The following is a 17,590-nucleotide window of genomic DNA, read 5'->3' as shown; positions in this document are numbered from 1 at the left end:
AATAATAAACTAGAACGTAACACTCTTAAATGCCCGACTATAGCCGTGCCTCTACAGGTCCTTCCTCTTCTTCGGGCTGACAGGAGACGCATTGAGGCACTGCTCTACTCGCGCGACCGCCTTGAAGGCTCTACCAGAAGCTCTGAGGCTGTTCACGATCAAGACTGGTGCATGTCAGTGCGCATGTTCAGTGTGTGTCTTGAAGAGGTACCAGGTACTCACTGATTGGGATGACAACCCAAAATGCGTTCATGAACACGAAATAGAACCAAAAGTAGTATGACTCTGGCCGGGAGTAGTTCAGATTGGTCAGGTAATGGTCGAACATGGCTGTCGCGTAGTACAGGACATCGCCGTACAACTGGCCGAGGGACACGATCGCCTGCAGAGGGTATCGAAGCGGGTGCTGGGTGGTGATCATGTGCGCGATGACGAAGGAAAGAGGTCCCCAGCACACCTAGGATTCAAGCTTCAGTGAGCCTGGCTCTTCACACTGTATCGGAGGCCTACTTACAGCGGTGATGGTCTCCATGCATAGCACAAAGGGATCCTGCGTCAGATAACGCGAGTCCGAGAGGGCATACTCCTTCCACAACTGTCCGAATAGGTGTTGCGAGCCACCGAGTCTCCTGAAGTTATACACAAAGAAGCCTGATTTGTACCCGTTAGGTTGCGCTCAGCTGGGGGTCCGCGGCTGGTGTCTTGCCTTCGAAGAAAAAGTGTATGCAGCCACCTGTTACAGGACGTCAGCAGCGCCCAAGTATACGTTCGCATGGAGGGATACTAACTCAATACAAACCACAGTATCTGCAGGAGCTCGGTGCCGCGCAGTGTCGGCCTGAGCTTCTTCGCGACCAGATATGTGACCAAGAAAACAACAGCACACCCGGCCGCGAAGGACGCCAGCAACTGCGCCACGGTGTAGTCATTGGCCAGGTATCCTGCAATCTCGACCTCGAGGGGATAGTAGGGGTGCAACGGGTCGGGGGGGTTGGTGGTGTTGAGCTGGACAGGCACCTCAATGGCCGGCTCGAAAGCTGCGGCCGCGGCCGTTGCTGATTCTGCCATGGCCGAAGCGGCGGATGCGACGAGGTCGGCTGGTTCCATGGCGGGCGCGCGATTAGGAGGTGAGGCCGAGTAACAGTCTGCGGCGAGCGGGAGGAAGCCGTTGCAGCCAAACAAGGCCGGGAGCTTGGCTGTGATGAGGTCGTTAATCGTAGCTCGGGCCATGATTCGTTACGAATATCGTTAATTTCAGCTTCGTTGCTCGGTAGGCGCGTCGTTCACTCCTCTTCGGAGGTATCGTCTCGCTGGATGAAGTATAGTGTTGCCGTCATCGAGGCGAGGAAGCACGGGCGGTAGCTTGAAGGCCGATCGCACGCCGAGAGATTCCGTGCGGGCGCTGCGAGCGCGCCAGCAGCGGCGGCCGCCTGCTGCAACATTGGAGGTTCCGACTGTTCCACGAGAAGAAGAAACAAAGCGATTGTAATGTCGTCGGAAGCGCGGCGATGCGCTATCTGATGCCTTGCAGCTCGGATCCATCCATGCCAGGCTTCCCGGCCCTCAGCTGCGCCGTCATCACCGGATACGGCCATGCTCCGCCTTTGCCCGCCGTAGATCAGGGAAGCGCGCCCGCTGTGGGTGGGTGGCTTCCTGTGCAATTCAAGCCTATTTTCTTATTAGCCCATAACGTACGATCCGACCGTCGGCTGCGCGCTTCGATTCGTGCTCCCATGCATGTTTTGATCGTCGCCCCGGGTGCATCACTGCGGATGTTCTCGGGCCACACTGACGGTTAGGAATTCGACATCGCTGGTCGGGTGACGGAGCCAGATTGCTCCAGAACAAGCTTGCGTCATCTGCAGCAGGGTATGATGAAGCAAACATCGAGTTGAAAAAGTGGCTTGAATTTCGGTTGCCATCTGGCCGAATCAGTTCTATCATGTCTCTACGAAATCCAAAGACCCGCCAATGCAAGGTTAGTCAAGCACATGAGCAAAATCATCTATCCCATCTGAACTCCTGACAAATCCAAAGAATCCACGCTTTTACATTTAGCACGTGTTCCTGCACCATGCTTACTGGCTTTCCGTGTCCTGTGACACTATTGCCATTGGCAGCTTTCTGCGGTCGAGGTGGAGATCTTGGTGACTGACGCCATTCGGTCTGATCTTGGGGCTACTCCCATTGCGAGAGTGTCCGTTGACTCCTTTGTGAACGGGGCTCCTGGGCGGAGTTGGTATCTTCGTCTTCGCAGCAGACGCCACGCAGCCGTTCTCCTCCGCGAACTCGTGCTTTGCATCTAGGATCCTTCCACCGGCATAGGAACACGCGCCGAAAGCATGGCGTACCAACGAATCGCCAGTCAGACTGCCGATAACGAAGACCGAAGGTGCAATTTCCAGATCCTCTTCAACCTTTTCGCGAAGGGTTCGACCGGATATCAGGCCTGGCAATGGCTCGTTGTCCTCTTCAGATTGACTGGTGGCGGGGCCATTGACCTCTGAGCGTAGCGGTTTCTCCAGGTACTCAAGAGACCCGCGCCTTCCCACCACGTAATCAATTCCGCCCACAGCACGTTCAATGATGTCACCCGACTCCAAACGTATCTTGATTATGGCAAAGTCATCAATCGAGGTGACATCCATGATTGTGGCGTTGGCTAGGCCTTCGTATACACTGGCCCAGTCGCGTTGAGCGAAAAAAGGGTTATTTTTCTTCCTATTCAACGGAGACGCAGCTGATTTGGACCTCGAAGACGAGAGTGCGGCGAGTTTCATCTGTCGATAGATACCAGCGTATTCCGGGTAGGCCTGGTGATGGCAACCCCTAAGAGGAGATGGCCTGTCCTCCGGCGACCAGTTGAACATGTGAATGACCTTGCGGTGCGGCGGTGTCGAGATGATAACGTCCGCGGCGGAAAATCCCGAACCTACCACCAGGAGTGGTTTCGTCACATTGCGCACGCTGCATAGTGGCGATAGGAGTGGCGGTGGTGGGATGTTGACTGAGAATATCCCAGACCCGAGGACGAGGTGCTTGCATCGGATGCCATGAGAACCGATATAGAAGCCGCCCGCCGTCCTTGAGACATGAGACACTTGAGCACTGTTCAAAATCGATTTCGCAATGCCAACAGCATGCGGGTACGCCTTGTAGTACGCAGCCACCTGTGTCCGAGTAGGGCGCAAAAAGTGCGGCAACGGCTCGCCATTCACAGCCTTCCAATGGTCCGCAAACGAGTACCCAGGCAATGAGAGCATCTCGGCATAACTCAAGGTGCCGATATCACTGTTCGCGGCCACTGGGTTGTCGGTCCACTGGCCTCCGGCATCGGGGGTGTTGCCCAGAGCGACATGTGAGACAGCTTGGTCCGGCTCATAGCGCCAGTCGACGCAGGATTCCGGATCAATCTCAGTATCGGCATTTGGGCGGATCAGGGTATCGAGCAGGGTATTGACAGGCAAGGCCTGGGTCGAGTAGCGTAGCGACGACTGGAAATGAGCGTAGAGGTCCGGCGTCAGGTCGAGCAGGTTGGGACGGGACTCGAGCTTCGCACGCAGCAGCGGATCGTGGTGCGGGCGGGCATAGTACGGAATGTGGCCGTGGAGGATATAAGACAGGATCAACGCCGAGGGGCCGTTGCCTGCAATTCGCAAGAAAGCAAGTCCATTGCGTCAGCCGACAAGCGTGGGTTGGAGGCCGCAGTACCACAAAGGCGACCTGGTGGGCGGGTGCGGGCCGGCACTTACCCACAATCACCGTGTCAACGTCCCGAAGCGCGGTGCTCGCCATGTCTGCAAAGCCTGAGGCGCCATGGAACGAGGAGTCGCGCGTGGTGGCCGGGTCATGGTGGTGGTCTTGTAGATTTGTCAGGCGGTTAGGATGCAAAGCGTCCGCCCGCGTGGAGGTGGCCAGCCTTTCCTCTACGAGTGGGGGCGTCGGCTTTACCGTCATGGCTTGCCCGCCTCCCGGCGGACTAGGTTGCCAATTGCAGCGTGCTCATGCCCACATCTTCCGCCGTTTCTTTCAATGCTGAGAATTTTTCCCTTTCCCGCCGCTGGCTCCCTGGCCCATTGGCTGGCCCCGCATGCCTTGCCCGCTTGCTTTCGGCACCTTGAACAAAGACATGGCGTTCCTGAGGAGCCTAGCTTTCCTCTCAATCGCCCGATTCGCTCCGGCGTAATTACTACTAGACCCGCCGGCCGCGCTTTGTCATCCGCCATCCGAGGTCCCATTGCTTCCACATCCTGGCAGGAATTGTCCGCTGTGATAATTACAGTAGCTGTTATTAGGTCGGATGACCTCACGCTCATGCTCACTCCCACGATTCGGGTAGCTGATTGTCAGTTGATTGTTCACGAATAGTTTCTTGTCACAAGTTTAGTGTCTGAAAAGGATAAGGCGATCCTGGCAATGGTTCTTGTGATCATTTGTTCTGTGACCGCTATACTTCCCCTCTTTCGGGAATCATTGCTTTCTTGACACCACAGAGATAAGCAGAAAGTGGTTCTCGGCCTGCGACATGTACGCTGCGCATCTCACACTGAGGACGGTCTACTGGTTGTTGCGGGCATGGTTTCGACTGGGCGATTCAGGACCGCATTTGATTGATGATGGTATCTTGCTTAGAACTCTTTGATGACATCTCCCCTGCGCTTGCCACGGAGGTCATACTTGCCCTGCATCACAGCGTCAGCCTCATGCCCACGTTGTATTCTGGCGACAGCCATTTCCTCCCCTGCCCTTGAGAGTCCAAGCTCATCGTCTTGCGCTTCCCCGGCACCGGCTGGAGACACTCTTTTTTCCACGGGCCCAATGTATTCCTCCCCAACAGACAGCCATGGCGGGTTCAACTCACATCAGTATTGTAGGCAACGAGCCCGACGACGCTCGGCACAGCGATGGCGACCCAGAAGGAAATCCACGCGGTCCTGGGAGTCCAGCGGAAGTACTTGTAGCGGTTCGGGCCGACGTCTGTAGGGTCGTCAATGTAAACTGGAGCGAAGGACAACGAGCGCGCGCTCAGGCGGCGGGGTCGCGGGGAGGTGCCGTACTGCCGTACTTGACCAGCGCCGGGTCTTCGTGGAGAACTGCGGAAACACACAATGTCAGCTCAATGCGATCGGAATAGCTAGGGCAGCGCAGCGCATGTGCATGGTGAGAACATACCGTGATGGTCGCCTGCCATAGTGGGTGATGTGAGAAGCAGCAAGCTCGGGGTGTTGCGGTCGTGCTCCTGCTGTAATGGCGCCTCAGCGATTGGCCGTGTTCTTGGCGTTGTTGCGAGTCACGTGAAACCGCCCATTCCACACTTACCTATGATCCACGGATCGGACCATCTCACGTTCTCCACACCGTCCATCTCCTCCGGCGTCCGATCTTGCGGCCGGTGTTCCCAGTTCGTCTCCCTAGGCTCTAGGCCCAAAAGGAAAGAGCTGCATGTGATGCTTCAGAAGAGTATCCTTATCTGCAATAGGGCCATTGTGCCTAGGTACTTTGCTGCTAGCGCCGGCAATCGTATATCCGCAGCTCTTCATCTTAAATTTCAATCGCATCTCAGCTCGAGCCCAGTTTCTCATCGCGTGTTCTCCACTTCAACTGTGAACAACAGTCTCTCAACCTCCAACCACGGCAACATGGCAGCGGATCAACAGAACGCAAAGATCACGCTCTACTGGTCAGTACAGCCTCTCTGCGGAGGGTTGCCCTTTTCTTCATTAACATCATGAAGGCTTGACAAGTCCCGCTCGCATCGTGTTCTTTGGCTGCTCGAAGAACTGAAAGTCGACTATGAGCTCAAGGTCTTCAAGCGGACCAAGGACAAGCTTGCACCCCCCGAGTTGAAGGAAGTGCATCCTCTCGGCAAGTCCCCGGTGGTGGGCATCCAGGCTCCTGGCGCCGAGAAGCAGATCATGCTTGCCGAGTCGGGCGCCATCACCGAGTACCTCACCGAGTACTTTGGCAAATGGCTGATCCCAACGCGGTATGCCGAAGGCAAGGAGGGCCAGATTGGTGGCGAGACCGAGGCTTGGATTCGGTACCGCTTCCTGATGCACTATGCAGAGGGCAGCATCATGCCGCTGATGGTGTTCTCGTTGCTTCTCTACAGTATGCCCCGTCTCTGGCTTACGGATCGCGTTTGCTGACTCTTCGTAGTGATCAAAACTGCCCCTGTTCCTTTCTTTATCAAGCCAATCACCAATGCTGTTGCGGGGAAGGTCGAAGGCGGCTTCCTGAAGCCGAACTTCAAGACGCACCTTGGCTTCTTGGAGGAGCAGCTTGCCACCTCCGAAGGCGATTACCTCTGTGGCAAGGAAATCACTGCTGCTGACATCCTCATGAGCTATCCATTGGAAGCAGCGACGCTTCGCGCGGGCCTGACCAAGGACAAGTACCCCAAGCTCGCGGCCTATTTGGACCTTCTGCATGAGAGGGAAGCATTCAAGAAGGCAAATGCGAAGATCAAGGAAGTGACGGGGCAGGAGTACGACCCAAACATCTTCAATGCGTAAAGGCTGGGCACAGCGAGGGGAACCATTGGCTTGACTGTAGGGAATAACTCGGACACAGTGGCTGTATAATTAACGAATAGCAATACTTTGTCGCAGATCTTGGGGAAAGTCGGACATTCGTGCATCTGTGTCGAGGGGGATTACTGAGCTATTTCGAAGCTTCCTCGTGCGCGTGTTTGATGGAACACGGTGGCAAAAGTCGTGGCGGCACGGCGTCACCGGCGGACCAAAGAGTAATCAGGTCGGTGGTTCCTGGCAGAGGCCCATGGAAGATCTGGGATGGTGTTGCGATAAAGTTAGTGCAATGCGACCCGTTACCGTCCGAACCGTTGCCGTCCGAACCGCCTATGAACGGGACGGCCGCGGGCTTTTACAGTCGGACGGGCCTGCGACGGGCATGCGAAGTAGCGAAGAGCGGCGGCCGAGCGTGCCGCGCGGGAGGAATATGCCGGGGCAACAGCAGGCCAGTCATCGGGGCTGGGCAACGTCATGGACGGCCTACCCGCTCGCGTATTCAGAACGCGTGGAAACGACAGGAGTACAGCGAGATGGGCCAATTACAGCGAGAGATCTGAGCTTAACAATGAGGGCGCTGCTTACGTGCGTCATGCCCAGCGCCGCTCCATCCCGCAACCTCCGCCGGCCGAATTGCTGACAGGGCGCCGCAGAGTAAGCTGCGGCTCCTGTTCGAGAAGCGTGCGGCACAGCCTACGACATGCTAGGCAGATCTTCACACGAAGAGAATGGAATGCGCGCGGATCTTAGACGCGCCGCCGCCGCCACTGGCACCGAGCGCATCGTGAGGATATATAGGATGACAGAGGGGAGCAGCTCTCGCCTTGGGTGCTGTTGCTTCACACGCCCTAATACTCAACGGCATCAATCGCAGTCGGAGTACCGCACGTACGCCAGTGCGCGCTCAGGAACCCCGTCAGCAGTCCTGCAGCGCCCGGGACCAAACTCTCGCAGGAGTCAGAGGAAGGTGGTGGCCGGCAACTACATCGATTAAGCGACGCGGCGGGCGGCATGTCTGGCTTCCCTCCCACTTCCACCGCCCTCAGCACCCAAGACCCGGCAAACCCAACGCGACGCCATGCCTCGCGGCACGTCGAGCGCCGACCGAGTGTGCAGTCGTCTAGCCAGGTAGCCACGCCCACCAGCTCCTCGGGCCTTGCGACCCCGCGCAGCGGCTGCCCGGCCCAGCTGCGCGTTCCCGTGCCTGCGCGCGTCGCCCACGAACCGCCCCCACGCGCGGCCACCGCGTCGGAGTTCTGGGACTGGGACAACGCCATCGACTTCACCGACGTCGCCGAGTTTTACGAGCCTCAAGGCGAGCTCACCAGAGCCCAGTACCAGCCTCCCGGCCAGGACTTCAGCTTCCCCCAGCCCGTTTCCGGCTCCGACCTCAGTGCCAGTGCCAGCAGCGCTCGGCTTACGCCCTCCGCCGGCTCTCCCTTTCTGGATGCCCAGCCTGCGAGTAATCCCTTCCCCGCCTTTCCTTTCGCCCTTCTGCCCCCGCCGGCACCTGGGTCCACGTCTGCCTCGGCCCAGCCGGTCATGAAGCGAAAGGACCGTTCCGAATCGGCCTCTATTGGCTCCGCCGCCGCCGCGCCATTCGGCATTGAAGGCATCCAAGAGCCAGCCGCCAAGCGTACTGCAACTTCACGGTCTTCCTCGGTGGCAGATGAAAGCCCTACGCTGACGCAGGGCGCGACCTTTGCGAACGCGCCAGTGGACTCCCCTGAAGGGCTGGGTCATGCTGCCAGAGCGACTCCGATGACCACCGCCGCCCACCCGGTAAATCAATCAACGCCGGCTGGCCCCGCGAATGCCTCCAGCGCAGCACAACCAGTAGCCGCGCGGCCACGCAAGATTGCTGAACTCTCGAACAACTATTCGGCCATCTTACCTGCCGGCAAAGTTTTCCCCATCCAAATAGGAAATGAACTGTTCAGGCTCTCTGGGGCCTCCATTTCTTCAGATGGTAAGTCAGCCGTCATCCCCCTACCGAATGGCTACTAAGGCTGCCAGAGCACCCTCATATTTCTCCCATTTCTTTGCGGAGCAGCTGTACAACAACCCCAGTGGGAAGGCAGGTGATGTGAAAACGTTGTACATCGACCGTGATCCAGCCACCTTCAGGGACATATCCCTCCATCTTCAGGGCTACTATGTCAGGCCCCGCGATGGAGAGCATTTCGTTCGGTTGTTTGCTGATGCCCAATTCTACAGCTGTAAGTCGAAACCTTCGTTTTGGGCGGGCGGCCAGGAAAAAAAGAAATCAGTGCTAATTTTCGCAGTGCCTCGTTTAACGCAACAACTCTTCAAGTCGGAAATCTTCATCCAGATCGGTGGCCGTGATTTTCAGATATCCCGGGATCTCTTTTCCAGCCCTGGAGACTCACCGAACTTCTTTTCTCTGGGGTTCGCGCATTTCTTCACAACTCCCCAAGAGGTTTTCCCAGGCTTGGATCGTCAGACTCTGCTTCGACCACCGTCGATCCTTCCACCATCTGTACCAAACCGATCTGCACAAACATTCGAGGATCTCTTACGCTTGTTGCAAGGCTATCCCGTTCACATCCGTGACGAAGGCCATCGGGCTGATTTGATCCGGGACGCACGGTACTTCCATTTCAAAGGGCTCGAACAACGTCTCCTCCCGTGCGAGATTATGTACAACCTCGCGCGCGAGAGATCAGAGATAGTCATGCGCCTGGAGGACATCCGCCAATCGGGCATTTCGTTTTCGCCCGAAACGGAATCGTTCTCGGGTGCAGACTCAATCTCAAGCGCTGCTGCAACTCCAGCTGCGGGTCCACCACCGACTGTGGGCGGGAGTACCCGTGCTGGATGGGTCACCTATGCGCGACCGTACGCGGATGACTCTGCGTATGAGCTGATATTAGAGCTATCGGGTGAATCGACACGAATTGATGTGCAGTCAATGCGTGCCACGTTCTACGGCAAAACAAAGGCTCGCATCTCCAGTCTTTTCCAAGTCATAGCCAGCAAAATGGGCTTGCCGGCGACTCAACCACTGGGTCTTATGATGCTGCAAACCGGCGGCGGTGTGGCTGCTCAACCTGCGAGCCCAGCAAATTCTGGAGTGAGCGGTGATAGAGTCAAGATCGCCATCGGCTCCGACTGTTCGATAGACCTGGATGGAGTGCGAGTGCTAGCCGACAAGCGAGACCACGAGACTGGCCAGTTTCTGGACCCGCAATCGAGCCTGATTTTGCGCCTAAGAACGCCCAGTGCCGACGACGAGACACCCTTGGACTGGGTTGTCGCAAGGAGCCATTGGAGGCTGCGAGTCCAGCCTCGTCGCTTTGACGGAGAGCCTCGGGTTGAAGTTATCATGCATGCCGTCAAGCTTGACGCTTATGCGGGAGAGACGGCAAGGAACGCGCGGAGGGGATTCCTCGCATAGAGAATCACTGATTCCAGGCGCATTACGGAACTTTCATCTCGTATGTATCGTTCTGTCCCACATTATCGTGTACATTACATTTTCTTATCGGATTTGGGCTTCCCTCAGAACGGTGCATCAGCATTGGTTTGGAGTTTTGTACAATGTCTCGTCACGAGGGCTCTGGAAGTGCGTCGTTGGGCGGTCTTTGTCTCCTTTGGTACTGTCAAGATATCCTTCATGCAGTACGTAAATGCTCCCCCGCATGCTTCCCCAAATACATCCAAGACTCATTCGAGTCAAAAGATGTGTTGTATCTACTGAATGTAAGTACAGTGTTTATTCGTTCAATTTCACAGCAGCTCAAATTCCGATTACATATGACTTCATGCATTGTCGTGACTGCAGGCCGACACCAACACGTCGGCACCGCTCAACTAGTAGTAATTATACAAAATTAACGGTGCCTATCCTCAAGGCTAACAGGAAGGTGCTTGGTCGCGTGGATTTATAAATAGCCATGCCACCCACTCACTCACACATGCCTGCTCCGAGCTTCATCAACATGTTACTCGCTCGCGCAACGCCTTTGTGACTGCTCTTCCATCCTCCAGCGTGGAACTAATGGGGGATCGCTCCTTTTCCCGCTAGGCGGGAGTCTTGGACCAGCCACAGACCAATCCCTTTCTCTCTTCCATCTCTGAAGCCCCCTTCTCCTTCTCCTCGAATTAACTATAGCTTCCACGTTTCGGATCATGCGACGTTTCTTCGTCAATGAGGAACGGACCAGGTGGGTATCATTCGTAACGAGCCATCCGTTTCCTCTGGCAGGTGGGTGGGTACGGCTGTGGAGCGGACGTGCGCTCTGGCCGGACGGCTGACACCGAAGTCCGGCGTTGGTGACGCGTCCTGGTTTCGAACACCACGTCTCCTCTAACAAGGAGGGAAGGCGTCCGTGTAGGGCATTCCAGGTGTTCGCATGGTAGCCCGGGGTGACTTCTCTCTTCTTCGGACGCGCGAAGAGATTGTGGTGAAGGGTTTTCTTCGTTCTTTTTCCTTCTGTCGGCATTCAAACTTCCATTTTGTTCTGCGGCGCCAACTCGAACTCGGAGCCTCCGGCGGTATTGGGCGTTTGGGGAGCCGAGTCCGCCCGGGGGTGAGCGTCGTTTTCGTTGTCTTCGTCGTCGTCGTACTTCACGTAGGTGTTCTGCGGGGCGGCGACGCCGCCTTCGGCGTTGCGGCTGCGATGGGAATCGGTTGGCGTCTCGCCGCTCCAGTTGAAGTTGTACATTTGCGAGTTGCGCTTCATGCTGGCGAAGAAGGGATTGGTCCAGCGGCGGCGGCCGTACAACTTGCTGTTGCGGTTGGCCGAGCGTATGGGTTTGATGAAGGAGGAGAAGAGGCGCGATAGGCTGCCTTTGAGGGCGGGGATCGAGGCACAGATCAGGCCCAGGGAAGACTCGACGACGGTCAGGGCGAAGGGCCAGCGCGCATTCCAGGTCGTGTCATAGGTTTTGAAGAAGATGCGGTGGAGTTCGATAGTGCGGAGGATGCCGCAGATGCAGGTGCTGTTCATTGTGGCGGTTAGGAGCCTAGCATGTGTGCAGTTGGAAGTGTACTTACATCAATCCCAGGCTGAATACGAAGCCGAGAGCTAGTTTGGCGCGCTTGGAGATGCGAAGATCCCAGAAGATGGCCATGGGCAGGATGCAGGCGATGAAGTCTTGGACGGCGCTGATTGCGCCGTTGGCAACGTTGCCCGCCCCTTCATTGATGCAACTGTAGTCGTGCTTCATTGCCCACATTGGATTGACCTTGTTCCAGTACGCGTTCACCGGCGAGCACTCCAAAGGTATTGTTATGATGAAGCAGATTGCGTAGCCAATGAGGAAGGCCATGTTGGCCCAGATGGTCCACTTGAACCATTGGCGGATTTTCCCAAGCCGGCGGTAGAACAGCAGGATGGAGAGCTTGGTCAAAGTGGTGCTGCCGATGTAAAGTAAAGAGATGGCAAGCGTGATCTTTCTACTGAGCGGACCCATCTGTGGTGTGATGTCCCAGGCATGGCGGTCGAAGCCGTAGAGCTGCTCGGCTACAAACCGACGGATTAGTGGACGGACTCGAGGCGATGAAGTCGGGATGGTGGTTACCAAGGCAAGTGGCGACACAAAGGGCAATATGCGGAATCTTCAACCACGAGTCAGCGTGTGGGGTTGTGCAGGGGGCATGCTCCAACATACCAACGCCACGGCAATGAGAGCATCGTCCAGGCCAGCATTATGCCTGATGATAAAGCGGTCGTAGAAGCGGGAGACGACAATGGCCAGCGACAGGGCAGTGAAGACGACACTGATGATGGTCAGGGTGGGCGGGGCGCGAATGCCGTGGGGGAAGGCGTCGGTCTGCCATTGGAGCACCAGCTCCAATGGAGGCACCACGCCACCAGGCATGGCAACGGCCGAGAGATGGGGTCGGGGAGAGACGAGTCGTGCGAGGCGGGCGGGATATATTGGGCGGGGCAGGATCCGTCAAGATGGCTCAGGATGCGCAGGATCCGGGGTGGCTTTTAGTATTGTAGTCTTTGAGCATGCATGAAGAAGGGTCCCTGTGGTCCCCGGCGTGGGAAATGGTGCATGCAGGGAACGGGCACGTGTGAGATCTTCGGCCGATCCACTCCACGTGCGAGTGACGCTCGCTGGCCAGCCGTCCAAGCTTTATCGAAACTAGCCGGCTGGACTTGTGAGTTCGGAAATAACGTGTAGCTGGTCCGGAGACGCTCTCATGATGGCGAATTCACGTTGGTGGGCGGACCCCACCGCGGACACCGGCCCAAGGCATAGGAGGCACAGGCGTGTTTGAGAAGGTGGATGGTGGGGCATATGCTTTGCTTGCGAGGCGACGGCGGCTGCACCTCTGTCACGCCATACCATGGCCGGCGGCGCGTCAGGTGCAGCAGGAGCAGCAGGAGCAGCGCGTCCCTATTTCGCGTTGGGGGAGCATCGCGGTGGACAAGCGACGAGGCTTCGTTCGCTAGAAATAAGCTCAGCTGGCGCGGGCGCGCTTGGTGGTGCGGCGCCTTCTCCACAAGGGAAATGACGCCGCCGCGTTGGTGACGAGGCTAGCTGGGCTTGTAGCAGATCGCCCGGCTGGAAAAGGGCGACTCTGTGACTGCAACCGTCAGGAGGCTTGAAAAGGGCCGAGAGGGTCCAGTGCAGAAACGTCTTCCCAGAAGCGTGTGTCTAGTACAGAGTAGTACAACCTCGCCGGCCGTGGCCACGTTTCGGCAATCGACATCGGCCCTGAAACAATCTCGTTCGCATTGACGCAGCGCTCGCTTCCTATTGGGATCGGCAGCTCCGCGCTGCAACAATATGCTGGCGAGTATGAGTAAACATCGTGTCTTGTCGTCGTTGTTGCTGCTCGCCTGCCTCCGGTCCCGGCGCTAGATCCTTCACCCGCCGCATCGCAATTGCCCCAACGCTAACCTCACCTCACGGCTGTATGCCCGCAAGGCAAGAGAGCATTATTGTTGCACGGGGCTTGCGATGTGCAGCACGCGCCAACTGCATCCCGGCAACTTGGCTGCTTCGAGCCTACTTTTAGACCACCGAGCATGAAAAGCACGTCGCTTACATGACGACTTTTGGCCCGGCTGAGAGCGACCATGGCCATGTCCGGAGAAGTCTGCCTCACCAACCCATAGTCGGTCCTTGCTTCCCCCTCGCTCGAGCGGGGACGATCAAAAACTCAGACTTCCGGTCATCCGACAGCCCATCTCGCAAAACCACACCAGCCCCGCTCTGCTGCACACCTTCACGAGCACCCAACTTGAATTTCGCTACCGGCCCTCGGGTGATGGCGTTGATCGAGACGCTCTGCCTTCACCGATTCGCTCGCCGGAGTCGTGATCGGCGCCGTAGACGAAAGGCACTTCCACTTCGGGAAGGATCAGTCCGCTCTTTCACCAGCGCCGCGCCGGTTGCTGCTCCGCAATTGAAATGGCCATCATGAGACGTATGTACTATCAAGCGTTGAGGTGGAGATCGAATCCGTGCGGCGACAACGGCTCCGGACACCAGGGCGCCCGCAAACTTTATTTCATCCTAGCAGCACAGCAACATGGCCAGTCGAAATGTCTAGACCATCTATGACTCGCGCATGGTCCCGGGGTGTAGTTGTGATGCTGCATAGATGGTTCATTATTATGCCACGCCAACGGTACCGTCACCAGAAGGCGTCCAACTCTTGATTCAGGTTTTCCAGATCAGACCAGTCCCACCCTGTCCTGTCCCTCGAGGCACCAGCGCTCACCACGCGCTCTCTTTCAACTTTTCTTAAGCTCCTGACGATTGTTTTACGCTTGCTTCCTTCGCTTCCCTTCCCAAATACTTCGATGGCAACACTGACATCCTCCGGGCTTGTGGGCCTTCCAATGCTGATGAGGTTCCATATACTGAAAATCGTAAGGGCACACGGTTTCTTGGTACCATCTGCTGCTAAAGTGTGATGGTGTCTGGCAGAACATGCCCGATTTTGAGCTTTGGACGAGGCGTCGAATGTTTCCATACGGACTGTATATGGTCGAAAAAGTAGGAGGAGTTACTTCAATGCGTATGCGTGCATGTGATACCTCGGTGAGCCGACTTCGATTACCGGTTCCTGGTGACGCCGCAAGGATAAGGGGAGAGTTGCGTGGCAGAAATGCCATGTTGACCTTATCCGAGCAACTTTCAATGAGAAGAGTGACCAGGGTTTCAGCGAACTTGCATGAGACTCCCTTTGTAACTGATATTTGGAAGGCATGTGATGATAATTCCCAAGGATTCTAAACCCTTCATCAATTATGTATTTGCTGTAGAGTTCGGCGATAAGGGAGGGTTTGGTGAGGACTGTGGGAGTGTCGCGAGGCCCAAATCGGAGATCTTTGTCCAAAGTCTCGGGATGCCGCAGCCTTAACTGATACAACGGTCCTTCTCTTCGTAGCGACGGTATGGTTGAGGATTTGCATGCTCCTGTTCGGATTGGGAAATAGGTTCTTACACTTTTCCTGGCTGTAGCAATGGATTTACACCTCGCTTCCACTCATTCGCCCACCCTCTTCCCAAGAGACAGACAAAACGGCATACCTTGGCATCTTCGAGGGAAGGATGCAAAAAAAAAAAAAAAAAAAAAAAGAGGATTTGACCGGTACGGGATTCTGGAACAATGTTAGAAAATCAAAGTATACTGGAATTAAGCTCATGAACTTACCGAACCCGCAACCTCACCCTTGACGGCACGAAGCCCACAACCTACCCATTTGGGGCGAAGCTACTGGGTGAGCAGTAGCCAATGAGTTGGATTAGGAAGGGTACGCTCTACCATTGCGCTAACCGGCCTGTTTGATGAAAGGAACAGCGACTAAACGCGTAGATATGCAATGGGCAAGGATACCATGGGTTCAGCCAAAGACTGCGGGTGAGAGTAACCTCGAATCCGACATGACCACGGCTTTTTCGAATAGACCGGACTACGTCATTACTGGTGTTGTACTGAAAGAACATGGAAGTCAACGGGGGTTGTCATTGAGTTCGGCAGTAGATTGAGTGGGACTTGGATATGAGACAGCACCGAAATGAAATACGAAAACATGAGAGCAATCGACATATTGAATGAGTGTCACTGTACGAATGAATTGCAACAAAAACGCGAACCGAAAGGGCGCAAAACACCATGTAATCCATCCAGTAATCGTGTTACCAATTTGCAATCTTCCGATTCCAACTGTCGTCAAACCCCGGTATTCAATTTCTCAATAGAAAGAGATATTAGAGAAACAAGCCCAAGGTATCCCATCAAGTCAAGAATGATCAAAAAGCAGGTCATAACTCATAAATGTGTCGCGCCGCTTTCATCCGTCGCGGGCGACAAAAGGGCGAGGTTGGACAACCGCACTTAGACTCTCATAGCAAACTGCTTGAGGTACTCGTAGTCGGCGACGTTCTTGTCGACAGTGTCCTTGATAACCTTGGCTCCCTCTTCTCCGAACTTCTGGACCCATTCGGCGTACAGCTCTTCGTCGGGCTTGGGAATCTTTTTCTTTTTGATCAGCGATGTTAATACGTCTGTTCGAGAGAAAAAACGGAGTATAATGAAGTAGGCTGTTCCTTCCACAGCAGAGCCGCAATCGCCAGGAATTCAATCTCTTGTCACCGACCAATCTCTCTCAATCACATCCTCGAGTCCACGTAAAGCAAGTGCTTACTACAGTCGAACTGATAGACGGAAGAATGATGTACGGAAGACAAAGGAGAAAGGAGATCCAGGATCATGACGGTCTGATTGAAGGAACAGCCAATGTACTCACCTGGGCGCGAGGCTTGAGATCCCTCGATTCTATGGCATCCTCGTGGAAGCCCTTCCACTTCTCAAATCTCTCCTTGGCGATGGCGTGATCCTCATCGTTGTCCCAGGTCAGCATCTCCGGGGTGTATTCGATGCCGACGCTCTCGCAGTAGCGCTGGATTATGCCGGCGGGGTTGTCGAGGAGGTCATCGGCGTCGATGACGCAGATCTCGACCGGCTCGGCGCCGAAAGGAGGCCTGACGGTGCCATTGGTCTCGCCGTTCGTCGCGCCGTTCGTCTCGGCGCCCTCCTGGCCGGCTATCTTGGGGCCGACGAGGCCGATGTTCTTGAGGTAGTCGAAGGTGCGGCGGAGCTCGTCGTAGCCGGCCTCGGAAGGCATGAAGTTGTAGAAGCCGGTGACGTCGTCGAGCGGCGGGACGGTGCAACGGTAGTACGAGGGGATGCTGTTGCGCGGGTGGCGGATCAAGAAGGTCCAATGGAACTTGGCGAGCAGCTCCGTCGGCACCACGGTCGGGTTGCCCGGCTCAACGAGCGTCGGGTAGGGGTACGGAGGCTTGGTGGCCTCGTGCCCCTCGATCTTCGCCTCATGGCTCACCCCATTCGGCGCGGCGTTGACGTCGCCGTTGGTGGCAGCGTCGCTGCCGTGGGCGCTGTCAACGCGGGCGTGTGCGTCGGACTGGGCGGCGTCAGTGCCGACGCCGCGCTTGAACTTCACGAGGGATGGCGCAATCGACGCAGGCTGGTGCTCCGCCGGCACCAGATAGTGCGTAATGTCCTTGATGAAGATTCGCTTGCCCTGTTGACCCGGTAAGTACATGTCGATTTTTCACCATGACGAAGGGCGAGCTCTAGCGGGGCCCGCCAGGCTACGTAAGAAAATGTGCAAGGGAATGCGTCATCGGGCTCCGCTCAGCATGCAGGTTGAACTGCCGCGCTTGTCGAATCTGCAGGAGGTAGTATCATGATCGCACACCGTTGAGGCATGGTCGAGCACCAGATGCGGTTGAGAAAGTAGTATATTTCTTTTTTTTTCTCGTGACTTCTGAAATAGGACGCGGAAAGACGAGAATTGCGTGGACAAAGGAGACGGGGAGCAAGGCCGCGAGGCCGGCTGCTTGCAACTCGGGGGAAGGGATCCAACCTCAGTGTTCTCACTCTCGATCCTGTCAAAGATGGTCCTGTAGGTGCTGTCTTCGAAACCGCTCTCCTCTCTCGCCTTCAGGTCGCTCTCGTAACGGGTGCTGAGCCTCTCGGGGCCGAAGTAGAAGGCGTCACCGAAGGGTTCGTGCACGCATTGGAGCGTGTCCCGGCACGTCAT

At 56.2% G+C, this 17,590-nt stretch overlaps 6 protein-coding genes across 6 annotated transcripts; 1 reads left to right on the top strand and 5 right to left on the bottom strand.

Moving 5' to 3' along the window:
• Positions 1 to 51: 51 nt before the first annotated feature.
• On the bottom strand, positions 52 to 1,107 carry SLS55_005303 (uncharacterized protein; the record flags this gene model as incomplete). Its single annotated transcript, XM_066776753.1, has 4 exons — positions 52 to 164; positions 223 to 457; positions 515 to 651; positions 789 to 1,107. The coding sequence occupies 4 exons, from the start codon at positions 1,105 to 1,107 to the stop codon at positions 52 to 54; spliced, it is 804 nt and encodes a 267-aa protein (XP_066632595.1).
• Positions 1,108 to 2,078: 971 nt separating this feature from the next.
• On the bottom strand, positions 2,079 to 3,795 carry SLS55_005302 (uncharacterized protein; the record flags this gene model as incomplete). Its single annotated transcript, XM_066776752.1, has 3 exons — positions 2,079 to 2,932; positions 3,062 to 3,646; positions 3,753 to 3,795. The coding sequence occupies 3 exons, from the start codon at positions 3,793 to 3,795 to the stop codon at positions 2,079 to 2,081; spliced, it is 1,482 nt and encodes a 493-aa protein (XP_066632594.1).
• An 833-nt stretch (positions 3,796 to 4,628) lies between these two features.
• Positions 4,629 to 5,191, bottom strand: SLS55_005301 (uncharacterized protein; the record flags this gene model as incomplete). Its single annotated transcript, XM_066776751.1, has 4 exons — positions 4,629 to 4,682; positions 4,862 to 4,998; positions 5,058 to 5,093; positions 5,173 to 5,191. The coding sequence occupies 4 exons, from the start codon at positions 5,189 to 5,191 to the stop codon at positions 4,629 to 4,631; spliced, it is 246 nt and encodes an 81-aa protein (XP_066632593.1).
• A 448-nt stretch (positions 5,192 to 5,639) lies between these two features.
• Positions 5,640 to 6,515, top strand: GTT1 (bifunctional glutathione transferase/peroxidase; the record flags this gene model as incomplete). The annotated part of the gene is made up of 3 exons (XM_066776750.1): positions 5,640 to 5,680; positions 5,735 to 6,111; positions 6,160 to 6,515. The coding sequence occupies 3 exons, from the start codon at positions 5,640 to 5,642 to the stop codon at positions 6,513 to 6,515; spliced, it is 774 nt and encodes a 257-aa protein (XP_066632592.1).
• A 4,481-nt stretch (positions 6,516 to 10,996) lies between these two features.
• Positions 10,997 to 12,377, bottom strand: SLS55_005299 (uncharacterized protein; the record flags this gene model as incomplete). Its single annotated transcript, XM_066776749.1, has 4 exons — positions 10,997 to 11,495; positions 11,551 to 12,019; positions 12,078 to 12,114; positions 12,168 to 12,377. The coding sequence occupies 4 exons, from the start codon at positions 12,375 to 12,377 to the stop codon at positions 10,997 to 10,999; spliced, it is 1,215 nt and encodes a 404-aa protein (XP_066632591.1).
• Positions 12,378 to 15,861: 3,484 nt separating this feature from the next.
• Positions 15,862 to 17,590, bottom strand: SLS55_005298 (uncharacterized protein; the record flags this gene model as incomplete). Its single annotated transcript, XM_066776748.1, has 3 exons — positions 15,862 to 15,999; positions 16,274 to 17,068; positions 17,414 to 17,590. 3 exons carry the CDS (start codon positions 17,588 to 17,590, stop codon positions 15,862 to 15,864), a joined length of 1,110 nt encoding a protein of 369 aa, XP_066632590.1.

Source organism: Diplodia seriata, assembly GCF_021436955.1.
Source record: "Diplodia seriata strain FDS-637 chromosome Unknown scaffold_5, whole genome shotgun sequence".
Classification (NCBI taxonomy): Eukaryota; Fungi; Ascomycota; class Dothideomycetes; order Botryosphaeriales; family Botryosphaeriaceae; genus Diplodia; species Diplodia seriata.
The sequence above is the reverse complement of the archived record's forward strand: the minus strand, read 5'-3'. Positions and strand labels throughout refer to the sequence as shown.